Source organism: Dipteris shenzhenensis, chromosome 5 (genome assembly GCF_047967505.1).
Source record: "Dipteris shenzhenensis isolate YYH24624 ecotype China chromosome 5, Dip_SZ_1.0, whole genome shotgun sequence".
Classification (NCBI taxonomy): domain Eukaryota; kingdom Viridiplantae; phylum Streptophyta; class Polypodiopsida; order Gleicheniales; family Dipteridaceae; genus Dipteris; species Dipteris shenzhenensis.
In genome coordinates, this window is record NC_141600.1 from 60889306 (window position 1) to 60904856 (window position 15551).

Sequence of the window (15551 nt, forward strand, 5' to 3'; positions counted from 1 at the left end):
TGTAGGATTTTCTGCATGACTAGCTCTCTAATTTCCCCTTCTTCCTCTTGGATATCTACTACACGTAGCCCCTATCTCTCCATCCACTCGACTCCCTCTCTATGCCAACCTGAATTTTTCGTTGCCTCCATGGCTCTGTATGTGGGAGTTCGCTTGCGTCCATCATGACCTCGTGACGGTATGTATTGACACAAAGCTTCCTCTTCAAGTGGTATCATCACTGTCTCTCCTAACATGACACGATAGGGGGTTTCCACTTTGATCCCCAACTCTCCTATGAGAAAGCTTTATATATATATCTGAATCTAGAACATGCCCAAACTCATCCTCTAAAAACACAACATAGTGCAGATTCAATCTCATGATAGTCACTCGTAAGGTTGAAAACCATAAACTCCATCACGCATAGCAGGGACTAGCTACTATGACATCCCCACCACTGATGTCATCGACGCCCAACACTGTGTGTAGACCCTAGTATAAACTTATGCTCTCACACATGCAAATCCACACACCCACACATACTTGAGCATCCATTTATACAAAGTCCATGTGCTAAGTTTCTGTCGGCACTCCAGAGGTGAAGGGCAAACTCAGCCATGACGAAGCTTTTGTGAATTGTTTCTATTCTTTTCCAATATTCTTTCGAGAGTACATGTGCCTAGGCTGGCATCCATAGAGGACCACTCTTTGAACAAGCATTGTGTATAGAAGCTTTCTCATTTCCCTGCTCCATAGAGGTGCTTCTCTCATAACGCTTAGATCCCCCATAACGCTTCTCTCCACACATTTATTCCACTTGTAATTGTTATCGAGATCAAGCCAGCTCCTAGTAGGTTCATCCCGCTCACACTTTGACTAGCATCCAAACAAACACAGGACGCACCGTGATGGCCATATGGGTGAGCATGCAAGGGGTTTTCATGGGTAGCTTCTACCAAGAGGACAATATTTCTTACGGAATGGAGTGGCTCCCCTTTCTTATCGGAGTCACCTTGCAGGGTTGAGATGGGGTTTTCAGGGTTGATGTACTACATGATGCTTTTCTCCTTTGAGTTTTCTCAGGGAGGGTCTCTCATACTTCATAGAAGTCCTTTTTTTGCCTCCCCCTCCCCCCCCCCCCCCTCCAAAAAAAGGTCATGATTGCTTCAAGGGTTTCCCCTTCAAATTAAAGGGCGTTTGCTGGTTCCTATATATCATCAATCGGAGGATGTATGAAGAGAATAGAGTTTGCAATAGTAGATGATGGTTTTTTTTGTATGGGAGTAAAGGATCTGGGCTAAACCACGTAGTCCAGAAAAGTGATGATATATGATGATCTACCCATGATATCTCTAACTATGCCCAAAAAATCATCATATGAATTGTCATGATCATTGCATGCAAACTCAAAGCTCAATGCCATTGGACTGTCTATGCAAGATAGTATTGCTCTATCCAAGAGAACCGTATGGTTATATGCACTAACGAACATCAGTACTGGTTTTTTTTTGGCAGGGTTTGTGCCCATCGTGGAGTTTCAAAATCCCAAACATTTCCAAACGTTTTCTGATAGGTACCTTTTTTAAGAAACACTTAATGCAATGCTGGCACCAACCAACCAACCAAAAAAAGAGAACCATATGGATCTAATCATTAAACCCATCCAACCAACTAGCATGACATCATTCTTGTCTGGCAGACCAGCTGTTCTAGTACTAGTAATCTCTAGAAATAAATGCATTAAGATGGAAAACTCAATCACTTTCCCCTCCCCCTCCCATCCTTAATGCGAATGTCCCCAAGATCAGATGGGGGAGGGGAGGGGGGGACTTAAGGGATGCATGTATATATTTACAAACCTCACAAAAGAAAGATCTCCCATCTTCGTCAGTCTGGTTTACTTCTGTAATATGAAGAAATGGGTCAGCTTCCAGAGCATGTCGACCAAACTTTGGAGACCTAGGATTGCATATATTGTCCCACAATGGATGGGCCTTGTTAATAGGTTGCATGCACCATCCTGTTGATGACAACCAAATCCAAGTTCCAACAATAAAAAACAACGTCAACACCCAACAAAAAACCTACAGCAAAGTAATCAAACAAAACCGTTTAAACTATTCCACCTTATAAAGGAAAGATGATAGTTAATTGCTCCACTTTTAATAGTACACGTCATACAAGAAATAGAATACCACACTCAAGTTTTAGGCCATGTCATACAAGAAATAGGATACCACACTGAAGTTTTAGAGCCAACAACAATTTCAAAGAGAGAGCATACTAAGACTTCTACAAAATGAATGAAAAGGGAACATTATGACACTCCTATTATATGAGAATAGCTACATCTAGAAAGGGCCGTAAATCTCATCACATAAGAACTCAATAGATACATCTCGAAAGGGCCATACAATCTTATCTTTGTACATCAAGCTATCAGCATCTAGCACCAAACAGGTAACATATGATTCTAGAAGCGATACGCCAATTTACAACTTTCGTTAAGATGATAGCTTTTTACCTGAGTTCAAATAATGCCCATGGGAAGACGACAATGCAAAAGTTGCAGTTCAGTTATCCAAGGTGTAAACGCAATCCTTTGGTAAACGAGCTAAGTTTAATTGAAAAAAATAATAATGATCAAAGTCCTTTAAGAGCTTGCAAAATGAAATGCTCTCATGGTTCAATGAGAAAGATTTCTTTTGGCCAAAGATGAAAAAGCATATTCATGAATATGTGACACGGTGTTTCTCGTGTCGGGTAAGTAAGGCCGAGCGGGTGAAGCCACCGGGACTTTTACAGCCCTTGGAAATACCACTAAGTAAGTGGGAGAGCATTTCCATGGACTTTATTGTAGGGTTGCCTACAACATAAGGAGGGTATGATTCTATCCTTGTGGTGGTTGATCGTCTAACCAAGATGGCTCACTTCATTCCGACTAGAGAGTCTGTTAGTGCCCCGCAAGTGGCGGATTTGTTTATTAGACATATATTTCGTCTGCATGGATTGCCTAGATCCATAGTATCAGACAGAGATGTTAGATTTACCGGTCATTTTTGGACAGCGGTATTTGAGACACTAAGGACTGAGTTGGAAATGAGTAGTGGGGATCATCTTGAGACGGATGGTCAGACGGAGAGAGTCAACCAGACTTTAGAGGATATGCTGAGGGCATATGTGTCATTGAGGCAACATACATGGGACAAGTGGTTGCCATTGTTAGAGTTTGCCTACAATGATTAAAAACATTCCTCTACAGGGTTCAGTCTGTTTGAGCTAAACTATGGTTATAGCCAGCAAATCCAACTATAGTTGGAGTACCTCAGAAAGTGCCTAGTGCCGCGAACTTTGTGGTTCAGATGCGGGAGATGCTAGCAGTTGCGAGAGCTAATATCCGCCAGGCTATGGAGCCAAGGTGTATGCGGATGAAAACCGGTCTATAAGAGTATTTAAGGAAGGAGAAAAAGTTTTTCTCAGAGTTCCTTCGCACTCGAAGTCGTTGACTTCAGGAGAGTGTGCTAAGTTATCACCTCGATACTGTGGGCCGTAGTTAATTCTAAAGAGAATAGGCAAGGTAGCCTATAAATTAGAATTGCCACAGGGGTGTAAGGTGCACCCAGTGTTTCATGTTTCTTGTTTAAAGAAATTTTTGCATATAGGTGACTCACTAATCGAAGGTGTTGTTTTGTTTTAGGAGATAGAGGATAATGCAAGACGCAAACCAACAAGAATCCTGGACCGAGGAACAATGCAAGTGCGCAATCGGAAGATCCCCACGGTGTTAGTTGCATGGCATGGTCTACCTCTATCGGAAGCTACCTGGAAATTCGTATACCAGTTACGGAGAGTGTTCCCAGATTTCATCATCGAGGACGTTGATGCTTGAAGAGGGAAGGAATGTTATGCTCTAGCCGAGATAGCATGACCTCGGAAAGATTGGTGGGCATTTTCTCTTAGATGACCGACTTTTGTAATATTTTATGTGCGTAAATAAAATGGTCAAGAGAAGTAACTGCCAAGGTCCTAGGTGAGGGTGTAATGGCATTGATTAGGTGGTTCTGAGTGCTAAGGCCTAGGTGCACCTAAATGTGTAATAATGCCAAGGGGCAAATGTTCTAAGTTGTGCCCCAAGAGAGGGGTAATTGGTGTACCAAGTAAAAAGGTCTAAAATGATGACATGTGGCAGAGGGAACCATCTAGGGAGTTGTGGGTTTGTGGATAGGCATGAGAAATGAATTACGTATCTTAAGAAACATGCGATCCACGAAATTGGCTGGGTGGAAATTCGTGATGCCATCGCCTGAGAATTTGCTTGCCTGTGATTGACGAAATCTAGAGAATTAGAAAATGTTCGTTTCAATCACTGTTTTAGAAAAGGAATGTCAGAAATATCTATGGATGGTCTAGAACATCTGTTAGCATTTAGTAAACCTCCAAGGGGTGATGAGTACTATGAAGGATAGTGGAGGGGTGAAAAGGCGAGTGCCATATGGCACAGTTTCATGCATATCTAGTACATGGTTCCTATGAAGGAGCTTCTACCACCTTGGGAACCTTTGGTAGTTGAAAGCGAAGTAGAAAGTGGTGGTTAGTAATTTTGGATAGACATGCAGGGGTTGCACGTTTAGAAAGAGGGTTTTGGCACATGCAGGAAAAAATGGCATGCAAGCCATGTGATTCACTAAGGTGTTGGGGTAGTCTTTATGGCTAAGAGTCCTTGAAAAGCACAGATAAAAGTACTTTAGAACATCACTGTTTTAGAAAAGGAATGTCAGAAATATCTATGGATGGTCTAGAACATCTGTTAGCATTTAGTAAACCTCCAAGGGGTGATGAGTACTATGAAGGATAGTGGAGGGGTGAAAATGCGAGTGCCATATGGCACAATTTCATGCATATCTAGTACGTGGTTCCTATGAAGGAGCTTCTACCACCTTGGGAACCTTTGGTAGTTGACAGGCCGTGAGCTCGACTCTCCCATGAGAGTCGGAGCTCTAGGTCTCCATGAGAAGGCAAAGGCAATATCTGGAAGGTGGACCATGTCATGGGATTGTTTGGCTACGGCTTCTGGCACAACTCTTTGGCTCTCCACGACCTTGTATAGTTCTTGCCTACGACCTCTACTTAGATCCGTACTACTTCAGAGCAATGTATTCGTGTGGCTTGTGATTTCTGCTCCGAGTATTTGGAGCGACAGTATTTCCTGGGAATCAACCTTTGTGGCTAGTGTGATGGAAATCTTTTGTAAACAGATGCAACAAACCCCTAGCGATGTGCATCTGTTAGAGCGTGGGTTTTGTACTTAGTGTGTGAGCTTTAGAATAAAGAGTCCTTTATGTTTTATGCTGTATACCACCTGAATTCTCTCTCTCTGTGTTCATTATAAGTTCTCTGTTAATTCGGTGTCTCAGTTAGTAGTGCATGCATGCCTCTCTCCAATACCAACAACATCCATTCAACCTTGTATGTATTCATGCATGTCACAACTCCTCCATGCACTCATGCATGCAGCCCCAAAGTACTCTAACAACTTGCATGCAAGTTTTTAGATCAACATGCAACAGATGCACGTAAATCAATGGGGATGTATCCAAAGATGAAGAAGGAAGGGATTCTAGGAGTCACAACTGCTAGAAGCCCTTACTGCTGGCAGTTGGAGCCTCTAGAACCTTCTTTTAGGCCCAAATCTCAAAAAGTAAATAGATATACCTTCATAAGACTAGAATTTACCCAATCTTACAAATTAAAATTTTTTACAGAATAAGCAAAAGAACAAAGGACAGAAGGAATCTTGTAAGCGACGTTAGACAAAATTATAAGGAATGAGAGAAATAAAAAAGAAGAAACATAACTTAGTAAGCAAAGCTACAATTATGTTCCCAAAAAGTAAGTACATGTAGCCAAAAATATTCCTATGCATGCAGCCATGCTTTCCCAATACCACAAATCTGAGCATAAATGTCGTTTGCAAATCAAAGGCCTAGAGGAGCTCCATCATACCTAGGTATTCTCGAGAGGCCCCACTCCCAAGAATACCCCAAATGAGTGAGACTCACACTTATAAAGGCATAGGGGGTGTTAGGCGTCTCAACCCTAAGACTACCCTAACTGTACCAAAGGTATGTCATGCCCTAACTATCCCACGGTTAGGTTACATGACCCTAGGTTAACCTGACTCTATAACACTAGCCATGTTACGCCCAAACAAGAGATCTTTCTGGTTTTCGATACCAGCACCAATAAAGCTCACATTGTTAACTCTCCACAACTCATCTGATGCAAAGTAAGCCATTACGTATTATGAGAAGTACAAAATAAAGTTGTTCCCAGGTTTATAGGCGAGCTCCGCACCAATGACATTGAAGCACTCCTTCACTAAAATAATCAGCTCTCATGTAACATCTTGCTTCAGGCCAAAGTTGAAGCCCAAAAAGTACTTAACAGAAGGGTACCATTGAGCAGGGCGTCATCATACTTCTTCGCCTGCTTACACTTAAGCATGTGATCTTCTACTTTAGACTGAACAGTTTTCTTTCAGCTTTGCTTCTGAAAATATCAGACATAACTTTTTGTGAAATCATAGGTAAAAACTCATCTTATGAAAATTCATACCATAAAACAGTTGATCATCTTTCTTACAACAAGAACCAGTATGTGACTCCCCTCCTTGCAAGAAGTCTAAGCACCTGCCATCCACAGATTCTCACCAATCCTTAGCCTTAATTTTCAATCACATAAAAATTAAAGGATGCAAATAGTTCAAATAACAAGAAAACACATTGAACATGCCCAAAGAATCAGAAAGTTGTAAACGAACTTCGTAAGTCATAGCCTTCATTAGTCTCTCCCATTATTTCCTGCATGTCACACAGTGTGCATATGCGCCTCTCCTTGGGTAACCACTCCACTGTGCATATACGAAGTCTGTGTGAAGAGACCCGGAACTGCCCAAGAGAGATCCTCAATGAGTGGGGTAGGTGAATCTGGGTGTATCTTGGTGGATCAATGAAACCCTCCGCTGTGATATGTAAGAAGTGATCTCTGCAGAAGCCCTGCTTCACTGGAAGATCACTCAGGCCCAACCAAGTCCGAAATGTGTGTAGCTGTAGTAGATCCTCACGGATAACCTGGTTGACCTCGTGTGATAGGAGGGGAGAGAACGGAGCATCCATGTTGTGCTGCAATGGAGGTAGTCTGTCCATGTGGAGCCCTAGCCCCTCAAACCATCTCTCTGTGCGTGCATACCAGCACCTCTGGGCTCCACCTGTTGCAAGTGCCATAGAAGAGGATTGTGCTAGCCATGGTATCTTGCTACGCCCAGAGGTGTAATCCCCATACTCCCTGACTCGGTATAGATACATGATGACCTGAAATGCAGCATCTAGCTGTAATGGGGGTGACCCAAACTCCGCGCGAATGAACTGGTGAGGAACGGATGGCTTACCATGGATCATCCGTCATAACATGAGAACCTGTAGCTGCTCCAACCTGACCGACTCTGTATCTAACAAGTTTGGCCCCTAGCATGGACTGCCATACATCCTTGCTGGGTGGACCAAGGAGTCAAAAAGCAACCCTTTGGTCCGTGGATCCTAAAAGTGAGAGTGGAAGCACTGCCTCTCTAGTATAGCCAATGAAGCATATCCTCTACTCAGACGTGCATGCATCACGAGTCTCATAGTGAAGATGGGTCCGGAAAAGATGACCCCAAGATAAGTGTATGATGAAACTACCTCAACAGGGGACCCATCAAATGCGAACTGCTCCTGGCGCATGATAGTTCGAGACGTATTGATGATAATAGCCTTGGTTTTACCCAGGTTGACCTTCAAATCATGAGACTCACAAAAGGACTGTAGTGCATCAAGGTCTCTTTGGAGCCCCTTTGCTGAGGAAGACAAGAGAGCCACGTCATCTGCGTAAAGCAATATCTAGATCAGCGCACCCGCAAGAGATCAACCTACCCCCCCTGTGTCTGCATCACTGTCTCGAGCTCGTCAATGTAGAGGCCAAACAAGGTAGGTGATAATGGACACCCTTGTTTGACCCCGATAGTGCTCATGATCTCGTCTGTCCATCCAGATCCTGTCCGGACTCTGCCTGAAACTCGCTCATAAAGTGCCATGACAGCCCAAATAATCTATTGGTCGTAACCCAAATCCTGTAGGCGTCGTATGAGGCGGGCTCTCGAAACCGTGTCAAATGCCTTGCGAAAATCCACAAAGCAACAAGAAACCCTCTGTTTCCGTGCCCTTGCCTCCTCGATGATACATCTGAGCGTGAGAATGTGGTACATGGTCCCATGATCCGGCCTGAAAGTGGCTTGTCATACTGCTCTAAGTCCTCGACACTCCGCAAATCTGTTGACCTCAAAATCAAGTACTGATGCATAAATCTTGGACATGACATGTCCAATCATAATGGTCATGTAGTTCTCCCAGTTCATGGGATTCCTTGCCTTGTGAATGGGTGAGATAGTGTTAATAGTCCAGGTGCGTGGAAACCCCAAGCAAACAGCTTCATTGAATAGCTTTGCTAAGATCGGGGCTAGGAGGTTAATCCCATATACAATGAACTTAGTGCATAGTCCCTCATGATCCTTCGCTTAGCCGTTATGAAGTTTCATTACGGCGTCCTTTACCCCCCCCTTAGTGAAGAGGGTGCTGTGGAGCGTGGCATGTGTGATAGGTTAGGGACTGGCTGATTTGGGATATCATAGAGTGTGCATGCATAATCAAACCACACCTGAGTGTCGGTGAGTGGTGAGGGGGACCGTCCCTCTAGAAATCTCCGCCAAAAGTCCTTAGAGTTATTACTGAACACAATGTTCAGTAGCTCCTCCTCGTTCCGGCGCACAAAGCCAAGTTTCTTCCTGCATACCACTTGACGGTACTTGCATAGCGTCTCTGGTTTGCTCAGAAGACTTATTTTGGTTTCGAATCTGAGCTGACAGCGTAAAGCCTTACACTCATCATCCTACAAGCTATTATAGGGTACGGTCCTAGGTGGTGGTGGGCGGGTGGAGCGGAAGGCGTGAAGAGCAGCCTCGTGTAGTGAGCGGGTGGTGTGGGAGAAGGCGTGAAGAGCAGCCTCGTGTAGTGAGTGGGTGACTAGGGCAGCACGGTTCTCTAATAGGGGTATAAAGTCAATGTATGCGAGAAGTATGTATAGACGGCCAGAGTAAGTAGGTGAATTATCGCAATCAAAGCGTATATCATGGTAGGTGGAGTAAGAACTCAACGGGGTAGAAAGTGATGTGCGGCGAGGGGTAGAAATGCTAAAGAAAAGATAGGTATGATCAGCCCCTAGAGAGAGAGGTGCTACGGTAAAGTCAGTGATGCGAGATGTGAAGGCAAGGGATCCCATGATGTAGTCCTTAACAGTGAAGCCTCCCCCATGTGGAAAGCACGTGAAGCCACCTGATGCGGGCCATATGTCAAGACCATTATAAATATTGAGATCATGCATCTTGCCGAGGTCTAATAGGGCCTGCCCATAAGATGTGAACGGCCCTCGTTTGTCAGCCAAAACTCGTAGCATACTTGCCTCCTCAAGGTCAATGTCTGGTAGTAGAGTGGAATCATCCCTGAAGTCAAGGAGTGGTGCCTGACGAGCACCTGTCCTCGCGTTGAAGTCCCCAACTAGGAGGACTTCTCTGCGGCTAGAGAAGTCAACAATGGACTGATAAAGAGCAGCAAATGGGGATGTCTCCCCTCGAATATCTCTGGCAAAGCGGGAGGTCTTGAAGTAGCAAACTGCAATAAACAGATCCCGGCTATCCATGTGCCAAAATCTAGAGAAACTTGGAATGTGTATCTCTCTGCTCCACTGAGATGGGCCCTAAAAGTGTGGATCTGTAAAGGACTGCGACTCCTCCTGACCCTCGAACCCCTCCAGTATCCCTCGTCTCATCTCTGTAGGTAGACTCCCATGTATACCCGCTGACTACTGGTAGTGGGCGCTCTAGACTCTGATGTGTCTCTATATAAAAGACTATGTTGTGACCTGTATAGGATTCTGAGAAGTTCCTTGGTTCTGACCATAAGGTACCATTACACTTCCAGATGGTACAAGATAGGGTCTCGGATGTGCGAGTCTCATAGACCCCGCCTCCCTATGTGGGAGGAGAGGTGGGTGCCTGACGGGGGCCTATAAGGAGTTGTCCATCTCGTACTATTGTCCACTTTTCCTCCTTGCGGGCCTGGTCTCGCTACTGCAACAGAAAGCGCCTCTTCTCAACCTGTAGTGGAGTGAGGTCCTCATCCATGGAGATCATTGGCTGGTTTCATAAGGCTGACCCACGACGTAAAGCCGAAAGTCGTGCCTGGGTGTCATGCAACCGTATGATAAGGGGCTCCTCTCGGTTGGGGTCCCTCCTAACCCGCCATGCTCTCTCAATCCTGTGCTCAGTCGCCCCTAGAGTAGTGGCCACGAAGGTCGTTGCATTTGTCATCGGTGTAGCCTCAGTACGTGGGATCCCACGTACTCTAATGTTGAGAGCCTTGCTGGCTCTCTGCTGCTACTCCAGGAGGGTAGCCAAAACGGTTACTCTTGCAGGTTCCTGTTTGGCTACGGTGACCCATCTGGACGTCTCCTCGATGGCAGATTGCATGCTCGCAATCTGTGCATCCACAACTGGGATGCTGCTTCCTGGGACTGTACGTATAGCAGTGACCTCTTGTCGAAGCTGCGAGATCTCCTGTCTGAGCCCCCGAATAAGATCAGCCTAGTCTCGGATAGCCTAAGACTGCTCCTCGATGGCAAATTGCATGCTCGCAGTCTGTGCATCCACAACTGGGGTACTACTCCCTGGGATTGTACGTATAGCAGTGGCCTCCTGTCGAAGCTGCAAGATCTCCTGCTGAAGTTGTGAGATCCCCTATCTGAGCCCCTGAATAAGATCAGCCTAGTCTCGGATAGCCTGAGACTGCTCCTGTATGAGACACGCCTGCTCTTGGGTGAAGCGTGTCGGCTCCTGTGCGAAGCGTGACAGCTCCCTTTCGCGCTCTTGGATGCTATGAACCTCCATTAGCAAGTTCTCCCAAGCGTCTGATGGATCAGCTCATCCGTGATCTAGCGGAAACTAAAAGGACTGTGGCATGAAAGTGTGAGGATGAGAATTGAGGTTGGGTGATGACTGGGTGAAATGGGTGCAGTATGGAGATGATAGTGGCCTGGAGGAGGCGATCCCAGCAGGGTGTGGGAACGTGGGCTGACTGAGAGGCAGAGGGGAGAAAAAGGTCGAGTAGTGTGGAACACTGTATGACCCCCCCCCAAAGTAGGTGTCATAATTGGAGAGAGAACTGTAGCGGGAGAAGAAGGGAGTGATGGAAGAGATGGTGTCAATGACAACCCCTCTATCTTAGGGGAGGGTCGAGCATTCGGTGTCATGGGTAGGGGTATATCAGAGCTAGTAGCTGTAACTGTAGAGGCTGTGGGCAGAAGTGGAGCTGAAAGTGGAGCTGAAGCTGGAACTGGAGCTGACGCTGAGGCTGAAGCTGAGGATGAGGATGTAGCTGAGACTGAAGCTGAGACTGAAGCTGGAACTGAACCTGAAGCTGAAGCTGAAGCTGAGACTGAAATTGAGGCAGAGGTGGACCTCGCCTTTGCTTTGCTGTCAACTCCGAGTCCACTGCGGTTTTAGTGTGTGTTCACATCCTCGAGTTTCAGCTGTGTTTGTTTCTTGCCTTTGTTGTCATCTTTCTTGGCGGCTTTATCCGTATCTTTGCCACCTTTCCCCATTTTGTGTTCGGTGCAGGTCTTAGTGCAGGAGCGGGAGCATGATCCCCCCCCCCCATGACGGGAGGTACCCCCAAGGAGCTGAAAAAGGAGGGAAGCCGGAGAGATCAATGGAGGGGGCAAAAGGCGGGGCTGTGGGTCAGGGTTGTAGGTTGGGGCGGAGGAGAAAGAAGTTTATTAAAGTCTTCGGAAGACTGATGGGTCTATGAGACTGTGAAAACCTAATACAAATTCAGCTAGAGGGGTGGAGCTACTAACCGAGCATCCACACCCATACATAAATAGAAGATAGTAATCTACAACAAAACCATCCTCCAATACCGTCATAAGATAGAATGAAGTGTGCTATAGGACAATGTGGCCCCAATCCTCGTCAATAGTGAGGGAGTGATAGCATGAAATCAGATATGGAGTGCTGGCGACCCACAGTGGGTGCCATCCTACACTCTCTCTTGGTCACAGCTCTGTGTATGACGAGGACGACCGTCACACCTGTCGGTATGGCTCCCACTCTGAACATGGAGGGAATGTCCCCAAGTGTAAGCGTGCATCAACCCTCTGTTTGAGTTGTCGTGTCATTGGATCTGGGTCACGATCATGTCTAAGACCTTTGGAATGGGCATCCGTGTGATCCGGTGAAAGAACTCAGTGATCATGCTTTGAGATGAGTCCCCAACTCGGCCTGCTCCTCATGTCTCTCAGGTTGGAGTAGGTGCTCACAATGCCTAATTGCCTCATGAATGAACGCGGTCAGGCATCTTTGATCTGGATAAGAGAGAAATCGGGATAACACCCTAGTGCTATCTTTGAATAGACAATAGAATCGCCCCCTAATCTCATCGTGAACAGGGCATCTGAAGAGAGATTGAAGAAAGTAGCATCATGGGTGGTAGCTGATAGGGGTCTAGTCCTCTTTTGCATGCATTTGTTTGCTTCAGTCCACCAAATCGTCAACCCTTGACCCAGCTTTTTATTTTGACGCTCCTTTACTTTTTTGTGGACATTTCTGACCCTTCATCAACAATTTTGCCTTTGCATGGGTCAGATGCTCCATGTTGTCTTGTCTCAAGTTGGCTTCAAGGTTTTTGGTCTTAGCTGATGTAACTTTCATGTCACCTTTAAAGGCCATTTTTTTGTTTACTCTTGTTTTGGCATCTATTTCACTGCTAGGTTGAGCATCAACAGCCTTCTATCACTGACTTCCTTCCTCGATGACTCTAGCCTTCAGTAGAGCCACTGTTGGCCGAGGTCATCTCTTCTATCCTCAGCCAGCCAGCCAATGTGGTCCCTTAGACAGCATACAAAGGTTCCAACGCCTTGATGGACCACTGACCAACCGGTTCCCTTGTAGCGATCCCCCATGGATCTCATGCTGACAACCTTGTGACTATCCACATATCCCGAATAGGGGTAGAAGACCGTTTTAACACTCTTTGATGTGTCTGAATGTGATTGTTTTGAGAATGCACGAGATAGTATGCATTGGATGTAGGCCATGCAGGCTAAAATAGATTCTATTCAAAAGACTCACACTTGGGATCTCATGGATTTGCCTATTCGTTAAAAAAACAATTTGCACAAAGTGGATATACAAGTTAAAACACAAATCTGATGGTGCCAAGTACTATTATGTGGAAAATTTGTTAATGGCATATGGGTTTTAGTGTCACTGGTATGGGAGGCCTTATTGGGGTTTCTTTACGCCCACCTCTGCTATGGAGGTACCCCAAACAACGAGCAAGGGGGAACGAGCCATGGGAAGAATGAGCAAGGGGGAACATAATTGACATCACACATTCTAACCTCTGAAAACATTTATACACTAATACATTTCTTTGGCTACTTTGGCTAGAAACAGATGCACTTCTTCTCCCGAGGGGGTTTTGAGAAATCACCAAAAGGTACCTATGTTTACATTCATTTCTAAGGTTTTTGGACCTTCTGAGCTTATTTCTGGTGCCCAAAAGGCCAAAATATGCATCAATCAAAAGTTTTGTTTTAATTGCAAGGGATCTAGAGTAAGAGCTTTCTTTTAGTGGAATAATTTTTGCAGATCATTGCTAGTGATTTTGTACCTACAATGCACTGTCAAACCAAAATGTATAGCAGAGCTTTCTTTTAGTGGAAGAGATTTTGCATATTGTTGTGCGAGTGATTTCATACCTAGGATGCACTATCAATCCCAAAAGCATCTTTCCTTTAACACAATGTAAAGTAAGCATCTTTCAATGCTTTTGGGTGAATATTTTTAACTTGGAGCTTTCTTCCATTGTTAAACATGTGCTTGTCCATGCTCTAGCAATGCATGGGAATATTTTTTATCTTTTATTAGTTATCATGAAACAAATTCAGATAGACATTTTTCATTGCCCAGTTGCTTGATTTAGACTTTGGCTTGTTCCCGGTCACTCGTGAAATGGACATCCTCCTGCTATGGAGCCCAGGGGGAGGTGGGGGTTTTGCAGGGGCATTCGGTCGTGACTCTTTCTTGGCCGATCAAGTAGCTGAAGTCCAAGATATGTAATTACATGTGTTTGCATGGCATCACGTTTCCATGTCCAGCAAAAAAGAACCGGGGGGGGGGGGGGGGGGGGGGGTATTTTAAAAAGGATGAGACTTGGTGTGAATGGGGGTCTGGATGGAACTACCTATGAAGTGGGAAATATTCATTTTCCATGTATAGAGAATCAAGGGATGATCATCAGGAGGGGGAAAGTTGTAAGCAAGGTGCACCTTTTCTCTGTGAAAACAAATGTATATGCAGTTTTTAATGGAACGGTAGGATATATCTAGATGAATCAAGGAACATGCCCAAACTCATCCTCTAAAAACACAACACGGTGCAGTTTGAATCTCATGATAGTCACTCATGAGGTGAAAACTATAAACTCCATCACGCATAGCAAGGACTAGTTACCATGACATCCCCACTGACGTCATCAAACGCCCAACAGTGGGTTTAGACCATAGTATAAACATATGCTCTCACTTTTTTTTTTGTGAGAAGAAATCTTTTATTTCTATAGAATAATTACATTCATAGCTGCTTCAAAAACGAAGTAGCTACTACTCAACAAAAGATCTCAGTATAGGCTGTATACACATCCTGATCAATCAAACGAGTCTGAAAACAATCGTAGAATGATTGTTGCAGAGATCGTTTTAAAAAAAGAAAGGATGAAAATAGTGGATCACCAAAGACTCTATGATTTCTATCCATCCATAAAGTCCATAGGGTCCAATATCGCACCCATACAAAAAATAAATCAAAACCCTGTCTCTGGGGATGAAATCCAAACAACCAGAAAAATCTGCCAAAAGTAACAGTAGGAAATTGCTGTCGAAGCCTCTGTCTGATGAGAGCAATGAGATCAGAAGTATTTGGACAGGACCAAAAGATGTGGAGCACTGATTCAGTAGAGTGCGAGCATCTGTGACAAACAGCTGAAGCAATATGTCTGTGTGCGAGTAACTTTCCAGATGGAAAAATGCCAAGGAGAACTCGCCATAGGAAAAGCTGTTGTCGAAGAGGGACTTTGTAATGCCAAAGGAGACGCAGCCTTTTTCTCCACCACTTCATTGGACGATCCATATGCCAAACACTATTTGCTCTGTTGGAAATCCAAGGTGGAGGTAATAACACTTTATACAATGATGACACTGTGATATGTGAAAGCTTCAAAGGACGGACATATGAGGAAGGAGAGTGTAAAATCCAATCCTCAAGCCGATGCTGAATTTCTAAATGAGGTACCAGCAAGTACGGTTGGAGCATTGCTGAAATTTTATGCCATAAAGGACGATAATGAGCTCCCAAGCCATATTTG

At 44.8% G+C, this 15551-nt stretch overlaps 1 protein-coding gene across 3 annotated transcripts in view; it reads right to left on the reverse strand.

The window, feature by feature from the left end:
• LOC147902272 (uncharacterized) overlaps positions 1-15551 on the reverse strand; it is a 269182-nt gene that overhangs the window by 130385 nt on the left and 123246 nt on the right. For all 3 annotated transcript variants that reach the window (XM_087374747.1, XM_087374745.1, XM_087374746.1), the window contains exons 8-9: positions 6598-6671; positions 1842-2002 (exon numbers count right to left, since the gene is read on the reverse strand). In XM_087374747.1, coding sequence (XP_087230873.1) covers positions 1842-2002; positions 6598-6671 — 235 coding nt within the window. The remainder of the gene's footprint in view (positions 1-1841; positions 2003-6597; positions 6672-15551) is intronic.